Source organism: Balaenoptera musculus, chromosome 9, assembly GCF_009873245.2.
Source record: "Balaenoptera musculus isolate JJ_BM4_2016_0621 chromosome 9, mBalMus1.pri.v3, whole genome shotgun sequence".
In the NCBI taxonomy this organism is placed as follows: domain Eukaryota; kingdom Metazoa; phylum Chordata; class Mammalia; order Artiodactyla; family Balaenopteridae; genus Balaenoptera; species Balaenoptera musculus.
This window is the reverse complement of record NC_045793.1, coordinates 23,732,632-23,755,945: the sequence shown is the minus strand read 5'-3', so window position 1 is coordinate 23,755,945 and position 23,314 is coordinate 23,732,632. Positions and strand designations below refer to the sequence as shown.

Here is a 23,314-nt window from a genome sequence, read left to right as displayed (position 1 = left end):
TAGCACATAAAACCTAATATTTTAGATCCAATTTTAACTTTTGATTTAAAAACAGCAACCATCCTTATGTTCCTGTAGGCTTTCTTCCGGGTTTAGCCTGATTTCTTACAGTCTATATACTGCTTATGTTTTTATATATATATATATACACACACATATATAATATATATATTAAATATATATATTTTTCCCTGTTGAAAACTGGTTAGACTGTATACAACATATTCCAAGTTCTTTTCAGTGTTGAAAACTGGTTAGACTGTATACAACATATTCCAAGTTCTTTTCAGTGTTTATGGAATTATGGGCTTAGAGAAATAACCATCAGTAATGAGACTGATATATAGTAGACCTAACAAAGGCCCAACTGACTAGCCCATGTTTCAACTCCCATAACAAATATTATTTTTGTTGCGGTTATTCCTCTTGTTGTTCTTAATGTTGTTCCAGAACCTTGTGCTCAGTTTTAAGACATTTGATCAAAAGAAATCCTACCCATCCACAAGCTTATTTCAAATAACGCAGTGTTTTAGAATTAATGGGGGGGTCTGGGCAAGATGGAGGAAGAGTAAGACGTGGAGATCACCTTCCTTCCCACAGATACATTAGAATTAATGGAAAAAATTCAGATAATAATTCTAGTTGGATTTCTAAGTTTGTTTTTGAATCTCCAGCACTCACTAATAACAAGAAGGGGGAGCAGGAATTCTGGTTTTCTTAGGTGAGGGCCCACATTAAGATATTAACCTTTGGTACTTCTATAAAGGAATATTACAGAAGAATTCCGCAGAACACTGGTGTGTCAACTCAATCAACGACAGTGTTATAGCAACTCTTATTCTTATAAATAATAATACATCTCAGCGCTGTCTTATCTGTTGAGCACATCCTCTCAAGAGGAGCTCCTACTGGACTTTTACCTACTCACCTTCTTTTTATTTAAGTGAATAAGATAACTGTCCTAAAGGAGTTAGTGTGACTATTGCTCAAGCGATACCACCTAAGACTTCCCAGCTTTTAAAAAACATTCTTTAATAAAGCACAGCTCTGCTTTGTTTTCAATACGGCGCCTCTTTTACTTAGCGATTTCCTGGCCCTTCTCTCTCAAAAACCAGCAAAGTACCTTTGATCAGTAGATTTTTTTAAGAACAATGAGAAAAAGTAGGCAGGGGCTGGCCTCAATAACTCAGTTTTTTCATCTGTTATCTTTCCCTTGCCAAAGATTAACCTCTTGAGGCTTTCTTTCAGATACCACTTAAGTTGTTAAGTTCTGACCTGCTCTGAGAGTGCTTCATTAGGCTGCCACCAGTATCCACTTAGCCTCCGCAGTGAGCCACTGAGCACCCTCTAGTGTGTTGCCTATAGATTTCCAGACTTTACCTGTGAAATGTTAGAGTGCCTTTTAATCCCCAAGAGGAAACCCTGGAGCCAGTTCCCACAGTGGGTCAAAATTTCCATTTAAGACAGCTTTAACAAATAACTCATGTTCCAGTTTACATATTAATGTAATGAATTTTCCACTGAGACTATCCTTGCCCCCAAAGGAAGTATGACAAGGCTCTCAAACCTTCTTTCAGGGGGAAAATTTAGCAGAGAAAGGTGCATTATAATACCTCCCTTCTTGTTAATGATCAGTAGCAAAAAGGGACTGGCATACCCCTCAGAGAATAGGACTCAAGACCACAGACAGCGGTTGACAGTACTCACATCTCTGACTCCCAGCAGGGAAATAAGCCAGGACGAAGTTTGAAGAACCCATCTTGAGAATTGACAAGGTAGACCTTCGAGTTAACATTCCATCATTCACTGGAAAACTTCTGCTAGAGCCTCTGCTCCCCAGCTATTTTCATGTGAAAGATTTTCTTAGCCTTGTTCAGGCAGTTTTACTGCTAAAAGGTTGGGGAACTCATCCTTTTAAAGACTGTCTTTATTAATATATTTTCACTTCCCCTGAGAAATCTTTAGTCCCTAGTGGTAGGTGAAAATACCTCCTCTTATGTGCATGGAGATCAGCAGTAACCTTTTTTTAAGTTTCTACATCTTAATATTTCCTCCTCCCACTCAAGCTCTTTGTAGTACTTGGTACTTTTCCGTAGGAAATCTAATTCACTTTCTTGAGTACCCAGCCAGCTGGTTACCCGATTTTCTTTCGGCTAGAAGTAATCCCTTTTATAGATGAAGAATTTGTTCCAGCAGCTCATTTGGCTTGGAAGGGAGAGATGTCTCTAAGAATGCTTGAACCATATCTATTTGGAAGTGAGACAAAAACCTTTAAGGTATCTGGTAAATGGCGGTAGAGGTAGCTTCACTATAACTCTGGGTCAGGATTGACACTTAAAGCAAAGACCCATTTGAGAAACTGATGAAAACTATGGACCCTCTCCCTAGGAAAATATACACTTAAGCAACATTTTGCATTCTGTTTTAGAGCATCTAGACATCCATGGACTCTAGGTGAAGAACTTTTGACCTAAAAAAGTAGATATGTTAATATTTTATATTTGTGTGTCATTATGTTGCCTCCAAAACCTTCTCACATACATTATTTTATTTTCTCAGCACACATTTGAGATAGACAAGGTAGGTATTATTGTTCCTATTTTACAAATGAGGATTACAGATGTTAAGTACTAGAAATGTTAAGAAATGGAGATACAAAAAAGAACCTCTGATCACCATCCTTTGTAGTACTACTTTCTGTACTTGAAAAGGAATTAATTTGTTTTTTCTTGGCGTGCTCCTCTATAGGGTAAACAGATCTTCTATCCTCCCCATGAGTCCTATTTTTCTTAATGCGTTAACCGTCCATTCTTAGCCTTAAATTGTAGAAATCAGAATTAGACCCAGTTCTCTTTATATCCTGTGCTGTGTATAAAGAAAGGATTACCTCATTCCATTCTCTGACCTTTGAAATAAGCTTTTCTTTTCTGCCTATGAATATGCCTCCATGGTCATAGCCATAGATAGGATAAAATGGTTGGTTAAGGAGAGAGTTAAGAGAGTTCGGTCGAATTTATTCATGCTTGGAGAGAGTGTTAGAGCAGTGGTTCTCAAACTGTGGTCCCCAGATCAGCAGCAGCAGCAGCAGCATCTGGAAACTTGTTAGAAATGCAAAATTTTGGTCCCCACCCAGATTTACTAAATCAGAAACCCTGGGGTGGGGCCTTGCAATGCATTTTAATAAGCTCACTGGGTGATTTTGATGAACCTAAAATTTGAGAACTGCTTTGATAGATAAACTTGTTAAGTGGTAAGGCTTTTCCTGTCAGTCATAGTATCCTAAATTGCCTTCTGGTTGTATTTGGTATAGAGCTGCAGCTCCCTCTGCTCAGGCCTAGTGACTTAAGCCATTAGACCAAGGAGTTCCTTTTCACCTGAGTGAGGAAAATGAGGAACCAGCTGAGAGTGTTCTAGGGTGAATAGCCTTGGTTAGGAAGAGCAGAAGTTTAGAGACTCATAAAGCAAGCAAAAAGATATTGGTCTGTCTCATTTCATGAAATTGTGAGTTAGAGATCAAGATTGTCATGGATGATGGTGAACATCAATATTTGAGTTCAATTAATTTCCGTTTCAATTTTTGGTAGTGGCATTGGGCAAAGTGGCCAATTAAAGCACTGTTAGATTTCAAATTCTTATATGATTTAGCCATTTCAGACTTGTGGTTTGATCAGAGCCCCAAAATTATCTGCAATGATGTCCTTTCTGAAACCCAATCCAATAAGAAAGTAAATTTAAGGAGCAATTTTAAATTAAATAAATTTAAGATAAATTAAGAGGAATGACATGTATACACTGATGTGTATAAAATTAATGACTAATAAAGAAAAAAAAAAAGAGGAATGAGGTGGGGCTGGTACACCCAGGGGAGTTTTTGGTCTACTGATCAATATCATAAGGTTTGGTGTAGTGGAAAGAGCTTCTGCTCTGGTGTAAACACAGGCTCACATTCTAGTCCCACTTACTTGCTGTGAGACCTCAGGCAAATCATTTGTTCTCTCAATACAGTCATTTGTACTTTCCTAATTTGTCAAATGGGGATAATTATGCCAAATTTTTAAGATTCTTATACTGATTAACAGAAGTAACATATACACAGGCCTGTGCGTAGTAGGCTCTTAATAAATATTAGTTCTCCTCCCCTTATTCTGTTCTTCCAGGGACCTTTTCTCTCAAAATAAAGATTATCCTAAAAAAAAAAATCTACCATTTTATGTTCTTTCTTGTGTTCAACAAGCACTCGTTTTTTTAAAAAAAAATCATATCTGGGATTTTATAGTTAGGGAATTTAAAATGGTATAACTACAAAGAACATGAACAAATCCAAATAATTTCCAAAGCTATTATCTTAACACCATCTATATGGATGACACTGGGGGGAAATACAGAAATGATTCACAACTGAGGGCTGGTTCAGAGGGCTTGTTTTCTAATGAGGAGATCAATATGTAACTAACAATCTATTATGAAGACCAGAGGAAATAAGGTAGAGAGAATGAATTAAAATAAATGTGGAAGGATCTTTGACTTCTGCTGGGATCTAACTAACCTAATTTGATTGCCTGATTCCTGGTCCACGCAGCGGTGATTTTCTGTGGCATTGTCAATATGACACTTTCAAGGGTCACATTCCAATAATGAACCTCTTCTCCATTTGCTGACACATCTGTCGGCATGCAAATGTTAACATCACTAACCCCCTTTCATCTTCTATTCAAATTCAAAAATAAATTACCTGTTCTCTCTAGGGTCAAACTCCCATATCTTGGAGATGAGCAATGATAGTAAATTACTGAAAATAACAAGCGGATAAACAAATAAATTGAAATGGTCTCTGGGGAAATGCACGACGCATAATTGTCTATTAGATATACAGCCAGTAGTTTGTTCTCCTACCCTTCTCATCTGTACCATCAGCCTTCCCAGGAGAATATGTCTCTCCAGTTCCTTTCTCCACACTGGTCACTCTTATCATGCATTAGCCCATAGCATCTTTCCATGATTAATAGGGAGTCACCTCTGTGCAAGATTTTGTTTTATATCTTCTGTGGCATATTTTTATGAATTGTAAAGTTATCAGATTTATCATGGCATAAAAGTCTCTACAAACTAGCTCCTTTTTTTTCTTCAGCTACATGCCCTACTACTTCTAACTTCCTGTATACATGTACTTGGTTCTTTGTCATACTGGGCTCCTGGCAGTTCCCTGTTCCTTTTGCTGTGTGAATATTGTTCTATGTACCTAGAAGGGCCACCCTACTTCACTCATCTTGCAAATTCATTCTCCTGAGTCAAGTATCAGATTAAACTCCTCTTCTAGGAAAACTTCCCTAACATACCCTGCTGACTTTATCTTACCAAGTTGTATGCTGCCACTGAATCTTGAACACATTTCTGTTATAGTACAGGCTTGTATATCTTTCTGTACCTGTGATTGACTCTTCCATGAACTATTTGAGGGCAGGAACTATATGTTTTGTTCTACATTTTTAACGCCTGACACTCTAGGAACCCAATAAGTTTCTGATGCATAAATCAAAGAATCAATCAGAGTCTATGCCTCCATTAAGGGAGAAAAGCTGTACACATAAAAACAAATCTTTCATTTATTTATTCATATATATATTTAGTACCTTTCTCCCTGTGCCAAATGTTGTACTTGGCAGGAAGAATAAAAGGATGAGTAAACGTGATGCTTGACCTGGAGGAGCTCACTTTCTCATGGAGTAGCAGACATGTGACCCCTCATTTCAGTGATGCTAAGACACTACTGATCATCACATGTGCCATTATGTTATGAACAAGCACTCATTCTAAAGGAAGAATTCAAATCACATTCCCACCCCAATCTCTGTAACATATAGTTGAACGTAGCTTTCCTATTCACTGGGTCCCTTTCAGAAACCAACAAATAAATAATGTGATTCTTTGCCCTTTCATGTGACTCTATTTGATATGCAACAAGGTCATTATGATTCTGGGGGCCCTGGGGAAATAGAAAACTCCCTATGCCAGTCACACCTTCCACAAAACACAGTTTTTGAAAAAAGCAAGCAGATCACTGGACACCTAATCAGCAACAATCTTGAGATGGGACTAGAAACCGAATGTCAAAACCTGCATAAAAAGATGAACAATTAAGAGTAAAGCAGTGGTCTGAGAAAGTTGATTTTCTTGGTGACAGAGCTGAAACCTGTGTTCCCAGTTTGACTAACCCAAGGACACAGAGTGTAGGTTAGGGGCTGCCTGAGCACTTGGCTCCATTTTTTTTTTTTTTTTTTTTTTTACCATCTTTATAAATTCCCTCATTGTTTTAGTGGCTCTGTAGTTAATTTTTTTCTAATGAGACTAGGTTAACTAAAGTCATCTGACATGGAAAAGGAGGAGGTAAGGTTAAAAAGGAAGCTAATTAGCAAGTTAATTATAGCAGGTAAAAAAGTGCACCGGTTATATAAATAAGCTATTGTTATGCACATGCAAGTTGGGCCTTGTCAAGGGACTTGTTAAAGTTTAGAGGTCAGGGGATCCGTGTAATTAGGTGTTTAGGGAAAAAATAATAATAATAAAAGCAAAACAGCCACCAGAATTAGGAATGGCTGATGAGCCACTAACAGAAATGCCTTATTAAATTGGGCTCTACTGCTGGAGGGGTCGTTGGAGCTGCTTCAGGGTTTCCAGGGAAGGCACCACCACCAAAACAACGAAAAGAAAAGCTAGCTGGAACCAGAGCCAACAGAATTGCTGATGAGGAAAGTTTAAAGGCCTAGCCACAAGGGCCCCTGGACTGGAGAGGTGGCAGTAGGGCTGGTGATGTCACTATGCTGAGCAACAAGAAGAAATACATTGTCAATGGCAACTCTGGGATTAAAGCCCAGGTGAGGCTAAGCTCTTATTTACCAGTCTTGCTGCCGCTATAGCCACTGTTGTAAAAGGCCAGCTGCTTTTGCCCTCCTTTCCTGCTTTCGGCCCTTCTTCTGGCGTAAGGTGAGCTGCGCCTCTCCTAACAGTCTCTTTCCCTTCCTTGCCTTGCTGCCTGTTGGAATTAGGCAATTTTCTCTCAAATGGATAAGGAGGGTTCCCTTAAAGGACTCTCTGATTTCAGATAAGGTAGGAAAGTTAGAGGTAGAACCTACCAGAGTGTCCCAACTGGGGTGGGAAGATTACTGTATTACAAGTAGGAGTGAAAAATGTAATGGCACGTAACTGTTAAGGGGAGGTGGGCACCAGGGATGGGTTGTCAGTAAAAGATAAACATTTATTTCTTGGGGAAATTGTATAACTTATTCTATATAAGTGATTAGTCTCTTTTTAATATTCTTCTGTCTTAAAGAAACTCAAGTTCAGGGTCTGACAAGTAAACAAGATTTAGAACCCTATGTCTCTGAGTGCAGAAAACCTACCTAGCCTAGTCTTTAGTGCCAAAAGATAGCCTAAGCTCGGGAATTCCCTGACGGGACAGTGGTTAGGGCTCTGCGCTTCCACTGCAGGGGGTATGGGTTTGATCCCTGGTCCGGGAACTGAGATCCCACAAACTGCACAGCGCAGCCAGAAAAAAAAAAGATATCCTAAACTTGACTTGGGTAGGAGGAAGTACTGTAAATGGAGGGGACTTTATAGAGAAGAGAGCTCAGTTTAAGGTAACTGGTTTGAAATGATGGCGCAGCTAGATGGCTACATGGTTTGGTATTGGGGTAAATGGGTGTGTGCCCACCCACCCCATCCTACAAATCTAGAGAAGTAGAGTGACTGGCCCCCTCTAGTGGTGTGTGAGTGGGAGGGGGTGGTACATAATCTAAGGCAGGGTTTGTCTGTTACTCTTTTTTAAAAGTAGGCACGACTGACATTAGTGACTCATTGTGGCCTTTGGAAAGTCAATGACTACTCCTTTTCCTAGATGGGCCTCTAAAAAAGAATAAAGACATATTATTGTCTTGAACAAGGTTGGTGAAATGCAAGCCAGGGTTTTGAGCTTGACTGCTACTCCCCTCCCCATCTTCTCACCCACCTTCTTCCCCTTCCCCACTTTTTTTTTTTTTTACCCTTAAAAATTCTTTTAACTGTAGACTTGGCTTATGGTTACCATATTTACTTAATATTCAATCAAGTACAGACTCTGAAGATAGAGTAAGATTCATCGTTTTGGCACATGGTTGCCTATTATGTGTCAGGCGTTTTCGCCTGAGGATATAAAGGTGAATTAGATACATGGCTCCTGCCTTTATGGAGCCTAGTTTGTACAGGATACAGGTAGATAGTTGTATTCACTGTGATAGGAGAAGTACATGGAAGTTCATGTACATTCCATGGAACTGCATAAAAGGGCACTTTATCTTTTTGGAATAAATTGCTACTTCAGTAAAATAATTTTGCCATTTTTCATTTTGGGAAATGCTTCTGATCCAAAGAATTTTCTTATTGCTGAAAACAATTTGCAAACTCTAAAGTACTACACAGGCTATATTTGTTGTTATAGCTATGAAAATGCTATGAATTCCCCTAAAAGGCATGCTAAGCTAATTTGATTTGGCATTGGTCCCCTTGTCTGAATACTCAAATGACTCAGTAGTTACCTCTAACTGCAGGAAATGTGCTGCTTTCATTCTGGTGTGCCGTATCTGTGTTCTGCCCATCAAGGAACCATCTTTTTATCATGAAAAGCAGAATCAGTTGTCAGATCTTTGATTTTTCCTGCCTCCAGTGCCAATTGGATCTACATCTAAGCAATTATGCAAACATTCAATTAGGGAAAAAGAAAGAAAGATATTTGTTGAATAATGATATGAGCTTTGATGTGAAGTGTTATAAAGTATCAGCTGAACCTTGAACAGTAGGTAAAAGAGATAAAATTGCAAAAAAGTCATGATCAGATATTGTCCAAAATGCAACCTCCAAGAGTATTGAGGTTTATACATATTCAGTCCACTTATCCACTCCTACATCTGTTATAGTTAACAAATTATCAACCTTGTGGCTTTTAGTATTTTGTGATACCAAACATTAAAAATTATAAATTAGGGAATTCCCTGGTGGTCCAGTGGTTAGGACTCTGCTTTCACTGCCGTGGCCTGGGTTCATTCTCTGGTTGGGCAACTAAGATCCTGCAAGCTGCAGGGCGTGGCCAAAATTAAAAAAATTTTTTTTAAATAATAGATTAATTTTTACTATACTTATTAGTACTAAAAAGCTAATTAATGCATTTTAGAAAGCCTTTAAAAAGCTAGAGTGACTACCTGCAAGAGTTACAAGAACAGTGAATTTGTAGGGGTGGGAGTTGGGGAGCCAGGTATTAATTGAATCACCTGCTATGTTTCACGGTTTGCATACATTGTTTCATATAACCCTCTCTAAAACTTTTGAAATAAGTTCTTTCATCTTTGTTGTATTTAGGAGAAGAGGAGGGTCACAAAAACATCTTGATGAACAGCATATAGCTAATGAGTGACATAACCAGGGTTTAAATGCAGTTCCAGAAAGCTCTGTATGAATAGAAAGCTTTTTTTTTTTCTATTATACCATACTATGTCCTGAGAATCTTAAAACCTGAAGGCAGGTCACTTTACCTTTCTGTATCTTGCAGTTTCTCATCTTAGATGTATGAAGATTGGAATAGATAGTCTCAAAGATTCTTTCCAGCTTTAATTTTCAGTGAAACTATAGAAAGGATTTCTGAATATGACTTGACTTTCTAAAAATTTATTTTAACTGGTACATCCCCTTCTCCCTTTGATTGCAAGAGGTATATAGTCAGAGAGTGGTTCCAGGATTTAAATTTCATAGAAACAGAGTAGGTAAAGAATGAAAAATCATTCTCTCCAACAGTCTTAACATTCCAAATGTGGGTTAGTGCAATCAGATCAGCTATGAGGGAAGGTAAGATCCTATAATGCAAGCCTTGAATTGCTGTCTCAAAATGGAGGTTATTTTCCTTTGTGTAACTAGAGTTCTTTTTCTTAGCAGATCCAATTTGCTGACCAGAAGCAAGAATTCAACAAACGTCCCACCAAAATTGGACGTCGCTCTCTGTCTCGCTCCATTTCTCAGTCATCTACTGACAGCTATAGCTCAGGTGAGGACTGAACGGCTATGGACCCACTTGTGGAGGCTACTTAAGTATGATCAACGGACCCTCCTGTCTATCCCAGGCTAATTAAGAATGATCAAGCCTATGTTTTGGTATAAACACTTCGATTCTCAGTGGAAATTTGGACCAAAATTCTGGATGGAAACTTTGGATTCCTGTTGGGGATTCAGAGTGGAGCTTAATAGAGGCTTCCTCTTCCAGTAAAGGCAGAAGAGGGTGATTAAGGAAACTGAGCTCTGACTTATTCAGAGGGTGAGAGTATGTTGCTCACTAATGACCTTCACTGAGCGGCATGTATGAAGACATGTTTTTTCCATTCTTTGAAAATAAAAGAGGGGTTCCCCATACATCCATCTGGGAAACCTTAATTGCCCCGAGAAACAGTGAAATCACTGTAGCTAGTTCAAGTGAGCCCTTTGCCTTCTCTTCTAAGCTGTGACATTGTATTGTCTGTTACTCCTTCCTTCCTGGCAGTGGCATTAATTCCAATATATGGGCCCTGGGCTTGAGTTATCATTTAATGCCAGATGAATATTAACATGTGAGACCTTTTGTCAGCACTGACCATTTGTTTTTTGTTTGTTTTGTTTTGTTTTTTTAACATCTTTATTGGAGTATAATTGCTTTACAACGTTGTGTTAGTTTCTGCTGTATAACAAAGTGAACCAGCTATATGTATACATATATCCCCATATCCCCTCCCTCTTGCGTCTCCCTCCCACCCTCCCTATCCCACCCCTCTAGGTGGCCACAAAGCACCGAGCTGATCTCCCTGTGCTATGCAGCTGCTTCCCACTAGCTATTGACCATTTGTTCATCAGCGCCCAGTTTATGTCTGATCTAATATGGAGCTATTTTATTTTGCTCTTATGTAGGAATGTGGTAGGAAGCTGAGTGTTTATCCTAGTTACCTCTTCACATTATAAATAGAACATTCATTAGAAAATTTTCATCGTGACCTGAAATTTTGTTTTTCACACAAATAGGAAAGTAGTGTTTGTTATGTAAAGTTGAAGAAAGCTTATTTGGGACACTGTAACTTTTAGATTGGGTAGATTGTTATTTACACTTTTTACATTTCCTGTTTTACATTTCCCCCACAATCACATAATGTAAATCCCTAGGGATTTTGGTCTAAAGATACGAATTTTGTACCTATCTTATTCTGTTAAAATAACCAGCAGAATAATAAATAATTAAATAAATAATTTTCAATAACTGTTGAAAATTCATGAACCAGTTACTATAACTCTGGAAACTATAATAGTTGTGCAAATGTGAATTGTAAAAGAGTGTGTACATTTTAGACTCTTGAGTTTGTGCATGTTATCTAAAGATTGATAACTAAATAATAATAGTACTAAAATTTAACTTCAGCTCAATCTCTTCCCTACACACTGGATCCACATTTCCAACTATGTTCCTGCAGAGAAAACCAGTGCCTGCCTTCCCACAGAAGTCCCCTATGCAGGGAGGGTACTTACAAAATATCTATTTACCCAGAAGACTGGGTTTGACGCCTTTCTTTTTTAAGTGAACACATAGTTACCTGGTATAGCTCATTGGTGAGTGATATTGACTGATGTCACCACCCTGCATAGATTGGACCTTTTAGGTTGAACTATGTGAAATTGCCATTTCTATAGTAAAAAAAATTATCAACCTTATATCTCCATTTAAGGGTACTAAGTTCGGGAGTATGGAGTCGAAACATCCTGGGACTTGGAAAATAACTTAAAGATCAGTTATTCAGCTTCCCATTGGATGCTGGAATTGCCTTGATGGCATCCCTGACAAATGGCCATCTGGCCTCTTTGGGAGCATTTTAGATCATAGGTTGATCCTTGCTTGATCTAGTAATTTAACTCCCAATAAGCTCTTATACAATCCCTAATATTTAAAGATTTTATTTAGAAATAAAAATCACCATATTTGGCTGCCTGATTTGGGGGGCATCCCACTGTCCTGGTTAACCTCATCTGGATATAGTCCAGATTGTGTCCTTTTAAAAATATTATGCCTGTGAATATAATATTCTAGGTATGGTCCAAAATAATCTATAGTAGGTGTTATTTCCATAAACTCAGTGCTTTTCAAATGAAACCTAAGATTATGTTTCCTTCTTTTGCAGCTGTGTCACACACACTGTTACCTTCTCTTGTTTCCACATGAGCAATTGTCAAACCCTTTTAAACAGTCTGTGAATGGAGATGCCTACTGCCTATAGTCTTGGACTGGGAGTTAGGAGAGACCTAGTTTCTAGGCTTTTTTTTTTTTTTTTTTTTTAATTATTTTTGGCTGCATTGGGTCTTTGTTGCTGCGTGTGGGCGGCATGTGGGATCTTCCCGGACCAGGACTCGAACCCGTGTCCCCTACATTGGCAGGCGGATTCTTAACCACTGCGCCACCAGGGAAGCCCAAGTTTCTAGACTTTGATCAGTGTGTGATTTGTTGTGTGATCCTGGAAAACTCTGACAGCCTGAAATGCTCATAACAGAGGCAATGGGAAAGTTATATGAGGTAACACAGAAAAATCTCCATACTCATCAAATGAAAAGCCAGGAATAACAGAATTACAGCTTTCTAAATATGAGAAGACATGCAAATGCATGTCAGTAAGAACTTGGAACCCATTTTCAGCATATGTTATATTTTAATTGACTATAGAAATTAACATTGTTAGAGCCCCAAAGACTGATCCTTGGACTTCTTCCCTTCTGTGTTTATCTCTTCCCAAGTGAACTCATTCAGTCTCATAGTTTTAAATACCATATACTGGTGTTTGATTCTCAAATTTTATCTCTAGCCCAAATCTCTCCTCTGCACACTAGCCCCAGATATTCAACTGCCTGCTCAGTCCTTTCACTTGGATGTTTTATAGGCATCTCAGCCCTCCCATGTCTTAAAAACTGAATTGCTGAGTTCCAACCTTGCCCCTCTTCAGTCTATTCTCAATGCTGCAGCCAGATTCATTTTTTAAAATAAGTCAGATCGTATCACTTCTTAGCTCCAAACCCTCCAGTGGCTTCCCAGTCTCGCTCTGAGTAAGAGCTAAAGTTCTCACAATGGCCTACAAGACCCTATACCATCCACCCTCACATTATATTTCTAATCACATCTCTAATTTCCCAAACTTTCCTCCTCCCCTGGCTATTTTGTTCACTCCAGTCGTGCTATCCTACTAACTGTCATTTTGAAACATGCCAGGCATTCTCCTGCCTTAAGGTCTTTGCACTTGCTATTTCCTCTGCCTGGAATGCTCTAGGATACCCTCACTGGGTATCTTGCCTCCTTAGGTTCTTAACCAAAGATCACCTTCTCACTGAAACCTATCCTCTTTTAAAATTGTACAGACACCCTACACCTATCAAATTTTCCTCCTTTATTTTTCTCCATAGCACTTATTATCATATAACATATAATTTATTGTTGTCTTTCTTCCCTTACTTGAATATGAGATCCATGAGAGCAGAGATTTTTATCTCTTTAGTATTGCTTTATTCCCACCACTTAGAACTGTGTTTGACACATAAGAGGTGCTCAATAAATACATATTGGGGAAAGGTGTCCAGAGACATTCTTATTATACAACTTTACACCCCTGTAAAGGAGTATACACCTCTGATACACTCTCTGTATGTGAAGAGTTAGAAGGTTTATGACATTTCAAAAAAAGATACCTTCCTGTCCAAAGTGCTTGTTTTTTGTTTTTTGTTTTTTTTTCAAAGTGCTTGTTTTGATGAAGATACTTAGAGTCTTACTTAGGCTGTGGCGTACTCTCCCTTCCTAATGATCCTAATACTAAGTTTTGCCATGCTTTTATTTAGGAACCTCTTCTGGCCTTTTCAACCAGGTTCCTCCTGGGAATCATAGAACACAGAAAAGGATGGTTCTTCAAAGGAGGGATCATAACTAGTACCCTGCTAGATGCAGAGGAGAGAAGTTAATTCATATATTCAGTGGATGCTTCAAGACATTAGGGCTTAATTCTAGTGGAACCCAGACTGAAAGGGGCTACATCAATCCTTGAAATTATTTTATAAAAAACAAACTTCTAAAAACTCTTTCTCTAAGCACAAAACCCTTAAAAACAAATGAATAGAAGAGACTTTTCTTCAAAGTCAGATCATTCTCAGTGATATATTTCTGAAAATGCTGTCTTTGCAGTGAGTTAATTGGTTAAGGATAAGGAAAGAGGAGTAAAGTTCCTTAGTTCATAATTGGTTCTCCTAAAGCTTGAAGTATTTTCAGATTTTTCCAAATAACAAAGTTTTGTTTGTCTATATTTTGGTTGCTAACATAGCTTTTCACATATTTCTAGTGTTATCAATGAAATCTGCTGCACATTGACACACGGGTGATTACTGTTATTCCATTACCAAATGAATAGATTGGGCCCAAGAGGAATTGCCTGACTTAAAATAGTCTAATAGGACTAATTCAGCCAGAAGTCTGACTGCTTCTTCTCCTAGCAATAACCCACAATATCACAGCTGCTAGGAGGTAAGGCTTAATCAGGCTTGAGCCATAGAACATATGTATGCCAGTTCCATGGGGTAGATTGTGGATTAGTGATTCACCAAATTATGTTTTGATTCTGAGATACCATGAAACAAGAGAACATCCCATGATAGAGTTATTTTGTACTTAGTATTACTTTTCTACCTAGAAATTGAACCCTTTTTTTGTGATTATCTCATTTAGTCATAAGATTTTTCTGGTGGGAGTTAGGGGAAAGAGAGAGCATGGGGAGAGAGAGGATCTATTATACTCCCTATTTTATGGTTGGATAAATTGAAAATTGGTCACTTAACCAGTTAGAGGTGAAGCTAGAGCTAAGGTCTCAGACCTGTACTTCAGTAGGTGATTGTCTTGATTATCGGTTGTTCATTTTTAACTAAATTATGACTCTGGGCTTCAGAATGTGCTGACAATTCCAAACACTTTAGAAACTGTTCAAGCATGTATACATATATATATATATATGTGTGTGTGTGTGTGTTGGGTTTCTCTAAATTTTCCTAGGAAGAATTTTTAATTCTATCTCAACTATTTTCATGAATATGCTACTTTAAATATAGTGGCAGAAATGAGTTATGGATTAAAAAAAAATGGTAGTTCAGGAATAATCTTTCCACTGTGTTTGCAACAATAACATTCTCTTGGTCTAAGTGTGTCAGCCATTTTGCATTCACATATTAGTACAGTCTAGACAACTGATACTTTTGGATCTCACTTGATAACAGGTCTGTATAAAGGGCTCTTTGAAAACAAATCCATTTTGGCTCAAAGAAAAAGATTGGTTGAACTAACTATAACCAGTTGACTACTGTTAAGAAAAGAAAATACTGTTTTTTCCCTTTAGAAAAGGGAAGTAGTATAAATAATTTTTTTCTTTGAGTTGGAAGAAAACCAAAAATGTGAGTACTTCTCTTAAGGAGAATTTTAGGGGGGTTTGTTGTTGTTTGGTTGGCTTTTTTCCCCTGACTCGTCCTTAAAAGCTGAAGAGGCATAGGGAGAGGAGAGCTATTCTGGGTAGAGTTAGGACTCCAGTCTCAACCTTTTTCATCACTGCCAGCCAACCACCTGCTGCTTGGGTAAATTAATAGATGACGGAGGTAGAGAAAAAAAGAAACTGCTAAATAATATTGTATGTATGTCATTCCTTTCCCATTCAAAATCCTAAAGCTAAGTAAGAACGCTTGAAGATGTTATATTTGGTATTGAATTAAAAATATGTACAAAAACCAGTAATAATATCAGGTATCATTTACTGAGTGCTTAATTACTTTATGCCAGCATTGCACTAAGCACTTTACGTACATTATTTTATTTAATCTTCTCAACAACTTGACTCTGACAAATCATGTCTGCATATTATATAGTCTGCTTCATAGCACATATTACAACCATACGGAAAGAAAAACTCTAAATAATTAATTCTGTAATTAGTTATTTCATGTCTGACTCACCTACTAGACTGAAAATCCCATGAAGGCAAAGACAGTCGATATCTGTCCTGTATCCCCAGCACTTAGACTGTGCCTGGTACATAGTAGATGCACAATAAAAGTTCATTGAATGAACAACTGAATGTGTGAATGACTGAATACATGAATGAACTAACAACCCTATGAAAAAGGTTCTGGTATCACCTCTACTTTATACCCAGAAGCAGAGACTGAGACTTCAACCAAAATCTCTCTGACTCAAGAACACTTAACCACTGTATTTAAATGGCCATTAGGGAGCATAAAAATCATCATGGCTCTGGAAAAGGATTTGAAATTTCAGGATACTCTGAATGTGAAGACTTTCTTCAAAAGCAACTTTTCTATAAATTTGGATCAGGATTAGGATGGCTGTTATCTTTCTTCTCTCAGGTGATAGAAGCATGGTTCCCCTAAGCCTCTGACTCATAAGCCATTTCTGAGTATTGATTGGTGAAACAGGTGACTGCCCAGGAAACTGTTTCTGGGCTCTGTTGCCAAAGGTACTTTGAGCTCTCACTCACCCTAGGAGGGAGAACCATAGACTTTTTGTACAGATTATCTCCTTTCAAGAACAAAAGTCCCTTTGGGGATTTATTAATTCCCCCACCTCCCCTGGTGTTCATGTTCTTTCTTGTTGCCTCGTGTTGGGACTTTGCTCTAGGGCAGTTTTCCAGCTCCAAGAGAGACACTCGGGCCCCTGCTGCCCAAACGTTTTGTAGCACCATGCTTGATTAACTGGGCAAGGTCAGACTTGCCTTTTACAGCCCTCCCAGAGATAGACCCTTTGCTAAGAAATCCCAGAAATGCCTTAATTCTCTGGATATAAGAAGATCAGGAGACCCTAGGAGCTCTGAGCTTTTGCAGCTTTCTCCCCTTAAAAGTGATGGAAGTACTTCTTATCTCATTGAGAAATATATAATGCTTTATAGACAGTGCTTTATGTCCCCAACCTTCCTCCCCCCAAAACCTTGAGGACTGCTTAGGAAGAAACTATCCTCAGGAACTTAAACATAAATCAAAGAAAGAGATTACTTCAAATCATCCAGCAAATGATTAGCAACTACAGAATTATATGAAGACTAAAAAGACCTCAGTCAAACATGGGAATGGCAGCAGCAGTAGCTGCCTATTAGCCACAATCAAAAGTCTTAGACCTTCCACCCTCTAGTGTATGTTGCTAAATGGATTAGTCATCAGAGCATTTACTTATACGGAAAGAGGATTCATCTGCTTCTTTGGGAATCTAAAATGCATAATGCAGGACCCACTGAGGCCAGCAAGAAGGGAGAGCACACTGAATACTTCATTGTCAATGTCTAATTGGGTCTGCAGGCATAGTTCAGCCTCATCAGAGCCAGTCTTAAAAAAGAAAGCTCTGTTTTGTCAGACAAACACTTTTTGTGTGGTTCTTAATTACTTTCCCATGGGTTCCTTGTTTTCTAGGTCTTATCTGTTCAGTTACTGTACTGAAACACAAATTACATCAGGTGTTTAAGCAGCAAGCAGAGAAGGGTAGCTAGGATCCCAGAAACCCACAGGTTAATCACCATGATCATGCATTAAGAACTTGAACCTATTGCTACCGTGGAATAACCTCTCTCTTTTTTCATTTTCAAGGACTTCTGCATGTTCTGAAGATAAAGTTAGCCTTAGATTCCAAGTTAATGCTACCCAGGAGGAATGTCTTTGGCAACGTCTCTCAGCTTCCTCTTTCTGGCCTGTGGATAGCACTTTCCATGGGTGATGATTGACACAGCTCCTTGGTGCCACTTAGGTGCTTACCAAATGTGTAAATTTACAAGGTGCTGGATTACTAGAAAAGCCTCAGTTCACTCCATGGTTTGGAGTTTTAGAGGAAGCCATTTTTTCCCTCTAAAGGTATTTTATTCTGTCATTCCAGCTGCTTCATATACAGATAGCTCTGATGATGAGACATCTCCCAGGGACAAGCAGCAAAAGAACTCTAAGGGAAGCAGTGACTTCTGTGTCAAGAACATCAAACAGGCAGAGTTTGGACGAAGAGAAATTGAAATTGCTGAACAAGGTAAAGAAAGTAAACACCTTTTCCTCTCAAGCTGCCTGTGTCTTTTTGTCCATGTTAATTCCTTTTTACATCCTGGGGTCTAGTAGTTTGTGAAATTTCAGTGTGATTTTGAAGAATACTTATAACAAAAGAAATATGGGCTCAGGAAACACTGTGGGGAGGGAGTAAACTCTAGAGGGTCTAGAAGGAACCCCTGTACAAGGAAGAGGGGGAGAGACTAGATAAGGGAGACTGGGATATAGGGAATTAAACATTGGACCGTTTACCTCTGGAAGTCTCTTATAACAGAAAAATCAAGTTTAATGTTTTGATCCCTTGAGAAGCTTAATCTAACAGAGAACCTGATTGGGGAAGGATCTTATCTTAAGACAGTATGTTTTTCTGTTATTCTTTACCTCTCATCCCTCCTCTCTAAAATTGCTGCGTGTGTATTGGGCCTTTTCAGAAATGCCGGCGCTGATGGCTTTGAGGAAGAGAGCTCAAGGAGAGAAACCTTTGGCTGGAGCCAAAATTGTGGGTTGCACACACATCACTGCTCAGACTGCTGTGAGTCCTTTTCCTTTCTCCACATAACAATAGTTAATGACAGCCACCAGCTATTGAGGGCTGGCACCATGCCAAGCACTAGTTCCGCACTTAACAAGTACTCATTAACCCTCATACTGGCCATGTAAAAGCACATATTCCTGTTTCCATTTTATAAATGAGGAAGCTGAAGCTCAGGGAGTTTAAGTAATTTGTCCAAGGTTATACAGCTAGTAAACCACAGAATTGAGATTTAAACTTCAATATATCTGATTCCCAAGCTTATTCTTTCTCCAGTCTTCTCCATTGCTTCCCCTTATCTTCCCTTCCAGTGTCATTTCTACACGGCACCTCTGTATTAGGCTGCTTTCAGCTGCAAATAAGAGAAAACCTGATTCAACCTGGATTGTACATAAGGGAATTCATGACATTGTATAGCTAGAAGTCCAGAGGTAAGGTGGACTTCAGATGAAGGCTCTCAGGGCTCAGTTTCATCTATCTGTGATTCTCTTGGAGCTGCCTCCTCTCTGTGCTTACTTTATCCTCAGGCTGATAGCAAGATGGTTACAGCTCTTTAAGCCATCCCAGACTGACATGAAGAGGAAGAAGGGCCATTTCTTCCTCTCTCCCAAGAGCAAGGAAACCTTTCCCAGAAGTCCTCCAGGGTACTCTGTCATGTCACTGAGCAGAACTGGATCACATGCTCATGCCCCACCAGTCCTGGCAGAGGAACTGGGGTTACCGTGATGGGTTTAGATCCGTAATTTTCACCCTTGTCAGATTCACTGACCCCTTTTGATTAAAAAATATGGTTTGCAACGGCCCAGTATTTTCTTGAAATGAAATTCAGATATAGCATAGCTAGGTACATATAATTTTTAAAAAATAAATGTAAAATCTTACTGAAATATGAAGGAAGAATAAAAGGAAAGTAATTTATAATAAAATAATGTGTATTTCAATATGTAAGTGCTTGGGTACAAGTAGAGTTGAGTAGTCAGATATTTGTACTTACTTATAGCATTATTTGAATGTGAGTGCTACAAATGTATATACATAGAAATGTGTTACTGGTTCCAGAGCATCAGAGAAATATTGCCAAATTATATAATTTTCTGAAATTATAAACAACTTTTTGTAAATTTCTGAATAACAACAATATCAAAAATATGAGTTTTCGGGCTTCCCTGGTGGCGCAGTGGTTGAGAATCTGCCTGCCAACGCAGGGAACACGGGTTCGAGCCCTGGTCTCAGAAGATCCCACGTGCCGCGGAGCAACTAGGCCCGTGAGCCACAACTACTGAGCCTGCGCGTCTGGAGCCTGTGCTCCGCAAAAAGAGAGGCCACGATAGTGAGAGGCCCGCGCACCGCGATGAAGAGTGGCCCCCACTTGCCGCAACTAGAGAAAGCCCTCGCACAGAAACGAAAACCCAACACAGCCAAAAAATAAATATAAAAATAAATTAAAAAAAAAAAAAAGACCCTATTTCCAAAGAAGGTTACATTTAAAAAAAAAATATGAGTTTTCTCTTGGTTTATACACTTGTTGCATTCTTGGAAAAACTATTGTTGTTTTGTATTAAAACTACAACAATACCTTTGTTGATATGTAAAGTGGAATAAAGTTCTAAACTCAGATAATTATAAATAGATTTCTCACTCATGTGAACTTTTCATTGGAACACTTGAAAATTGTACCAGATATGGCATGGTTTTTTTGTTCTAGGAGACTGTCCTACACTTTCGAAATGTCAAGATCCCTGGCCCTACCCACTACATACCAGTAACACTCCCCTACCAATTACCGTGACAACCAAAAATGCCCCCACGGTTTTCCAAAGTTCCTCTGCTGAGAACCACGGACTTAGAGTCGCCATCATCAAAGATGTAATACATACTAAGTTGCCAACTGTAATGAGACCACTACAGGAAATCAGTGTATTAAGAAATTGTCTGGACTCTTTTATGGGATTTATAAGATCCAGGTCATTTGTATGACTAGATCTCTTCCAAAAGATTGTCTCGTAAGCACAACACTATGTGGCCACATTCCTTATTCAGAACAGCAGAGATTCCTCAAGACACAGCTACTGTTAGCGTCTTCCCTGTGAGACTTTTCTGGGTTATGTGTTCTCTGAGGAAAAGGATACCTTGGCACCCCAAAATTAGTATAATAAATTGAAAAGCTATCACTTTTTGGAGCTATAGACTAATGAATGAAGGCAGAAACACTCTTGGAACCTTTTTTGGGCTTCCCCAGTCAGGGACATGAGACTTCAGTGTGGTGGCTTAAAATAGTTAGTGGTTCTGTACTGTCTCATGTTGCTAAATTACATCTAGTTTCTTTTTTACCCCCTGGCTCATAAACATTACCACTCTTCAAGTTTACCTTCTTTTTTTTCCTGAATGGAGTAATCAAAGTTAGTTTACCAATTTTAATATTATTTTATTGTTCCCTCCCCACATTTTTCTGTTTCCTTTAAAAAAATAATTACAAAGGAATTTTGCTTTTTTTAATCTCTATTTTATTTTTCTGATTACAGAAGTAATTCATGTTCATTTTACAATATTCAAGCATTACCACAATCTGTAATGTAGAAAGACAAAGCCTGCTATAATCCCATGCTCCAGAAATAACTATCATAGTTAACAGTTTCCTGTCCATGTCTCTAATAGACTTGGATCTAAATATTTATATTTTTTAGGTGTGTTTCCATAGTTCCTTCCAACCAGATTCCTTAGCTACTCTCTCTAAACAGTAATGATTTAAAGTCGAGTTAAACCAGCTTCTGAGCTCTGTCCTCCTCCCACTTCTACCTGCCTTCACTTCTGCTTGAGCCCTAATAGCCAGCAGTCTTGACTCATAGTTCTTTAAATAGTTCTTATATTCTTGGTCCTAGTCACTTTTCTAGTTAATTTATATTGCTTTGTAGGTAAGTCTCAGTATCATTCTTTTGTTTGGCACATTGAGGAATCCTAGTTATAGAAATTCAGAAATTCTTTAAGGTGAAAATTAAAACAGGATAGAAAAAAATTGGATTGGATATTGAAGGGTAAAGAAATTAAGATATAAGAGTAGTTCTGCTGTGGCCTTAGACGAATTATGTGAGAGAGTTAGCCTAGTGGAGTTGTTTGCACGTATTTTTTTTTTTTTAATTAGAGCATATTTTTAATTAGAATTTTTATTTTGTATATAAATATTAGAAAATACAAATTTTTAAAAATGAAAATTATCAGTACCCAAAGTTAAGCACTGTCAGGAAATTTTAAAACAAACCTTTTCACCAAAGATTTATCCTTGTTAAAAGAGCTCTTAATCGAAGCAGTAGGGTGGTACATTACCTTCTTCTTTTTTTTTTTTTAATATTTATTCATTTATTTATTTGGCTGCATTGGGTCTTAGTTGCGGTATGCGGGATCTTCGTTGCAGTGTGTGGGATCTTTAGTTGCAGCATGTGGGATCTGTTTAGTGGTGGCATGTGGGATCTTTTTAGTGGTGGCATGTGGGATCTAGTTCCCTGACCGGGGATTGAACCTGGGCTCCCTGCATTGGGAATGCAGAGTCTTAACCATTGGACCACCAGGGAAGTCCCTATACTACCTTCTTATAAAGAAGCCTATCTCCATCTTACATACTGAAGTGAAAGTAAGTCAGGATCAAATCAGTGGATTAAATTTATTTTAATAATTTTTAAAAAATTGAAATACACATAGGTTTATAGAAAAGTTGCAAACACAGTACAGATAACTTTTTTTCTGAACCATTGAAGAGTAAGTTGCCAACCTTATGATGCTCCCACAAATACCTTAGTGTATATTTTCTACAAACAAGAACATTCTCCTGTCCAACCAGTACAGCCATTCAAAATTAGGAAATTAGGGGCTTCCCTGGTGGCACAGTGGTTGACACTCTGCCTGCTAATGCAGGGGACGCGGGTTCGGGCCCTGGTCTGGGAGGATCCCACATGCCGCGGAGCGGCTAGGCCCGTGAGCCAGAATTACTAAGCCTGCGCGTCTGGAGCCTGTGCTCCGCAACAAGAGAGGCCGCGATAATAAGAGGCCCGCGCACCGCGATGAAGAGTGGCCCCCGCTCGCCGCAGCTGGAGAGGGCCTTCGCACAGAGACGAAGACCCAGCGCAGCCACAAATAAATAAATTAAAAAAAAAAAAAAAGCCAAAATTAGGAAATTAACATTGATTCATTATTGCCATCTAATCCTCAGGTCCCATTTGAGCTTCACTAATTGTCCCAATAATACTTTTTTATAACCAAAGGATCCAGTCCATAGTTATGTGTCTCATTTAATTGTCATCTCTTTAGTCTCCTGCAGTGCTGGATAGTTCATCAGTCTTTCCTTGACTTTCATGACCTTGACACTTTGAAGATTATAGACAAATTATTCTGTTAGTATGTCCTTAGTACGTAGAAAATGATGCTGTGCTTTTTTCATTTAATCCTATTGGATGGCACTTGTTTTCGATTTGTCCCATAACTGATGTTCATTTTGATCCCTTGATGGAGGTGGTGTCTGCCAAACTTTTCTAGTGTAAAAGTTATTTTTCCCCTTTTGTAATTAATAAGTATTTTGTGAGGTAGTAATACGAAACTGTGTAAATATCCCATTCTTCATCAAACTTTCCATTTATTCATTCATTTATGTATTTGTGTGGAGTC

The 23,314-nt window shown here is 38.5% G+C and overlaps 1 protein-coding gene across 4 annotated transcripts in view; it reads left to right on the top strand.

Annotated features, from left to right (window-relative positions):
* Window positions 1-23,314, top strand: part of AHCYL2 (adenosylhomocysteinase like 2) — a 175,281-nt gene that overhangs the window by 113,654 nt on the left and 38,313 nt on the right. The window contains exons 1-4 of one of the 4 annotated variants that reach the window (XM_036863873.1): window positions 6,487-6,872; window positions 9,955-10,063; window positions 17,972-18,115; window positions 18,561-18,661. In XM_036863873.1, the coding sequence (XP_036719768.1) occupies window positions 6,816-6,872; window positions 9,955-10,063; window positions 17,972-18,115; window positions 18,561-18,661 (411 nt within the window). In that variant the 5' untranslated portion in view covers window positions 6,487-6,815. Of the gene's footprint in view, window positions 1-6,486; window positions 6,873-9,951; window positions 10,064-17,971; window positions 18,116-18,560; window positions 18,662-23,314 lie in introns of those variants that run through there. The other 3 variants (XM_036863872.1, XM_036863871.1, XM_036863870.1) reach the window with 3 other exon arrangements.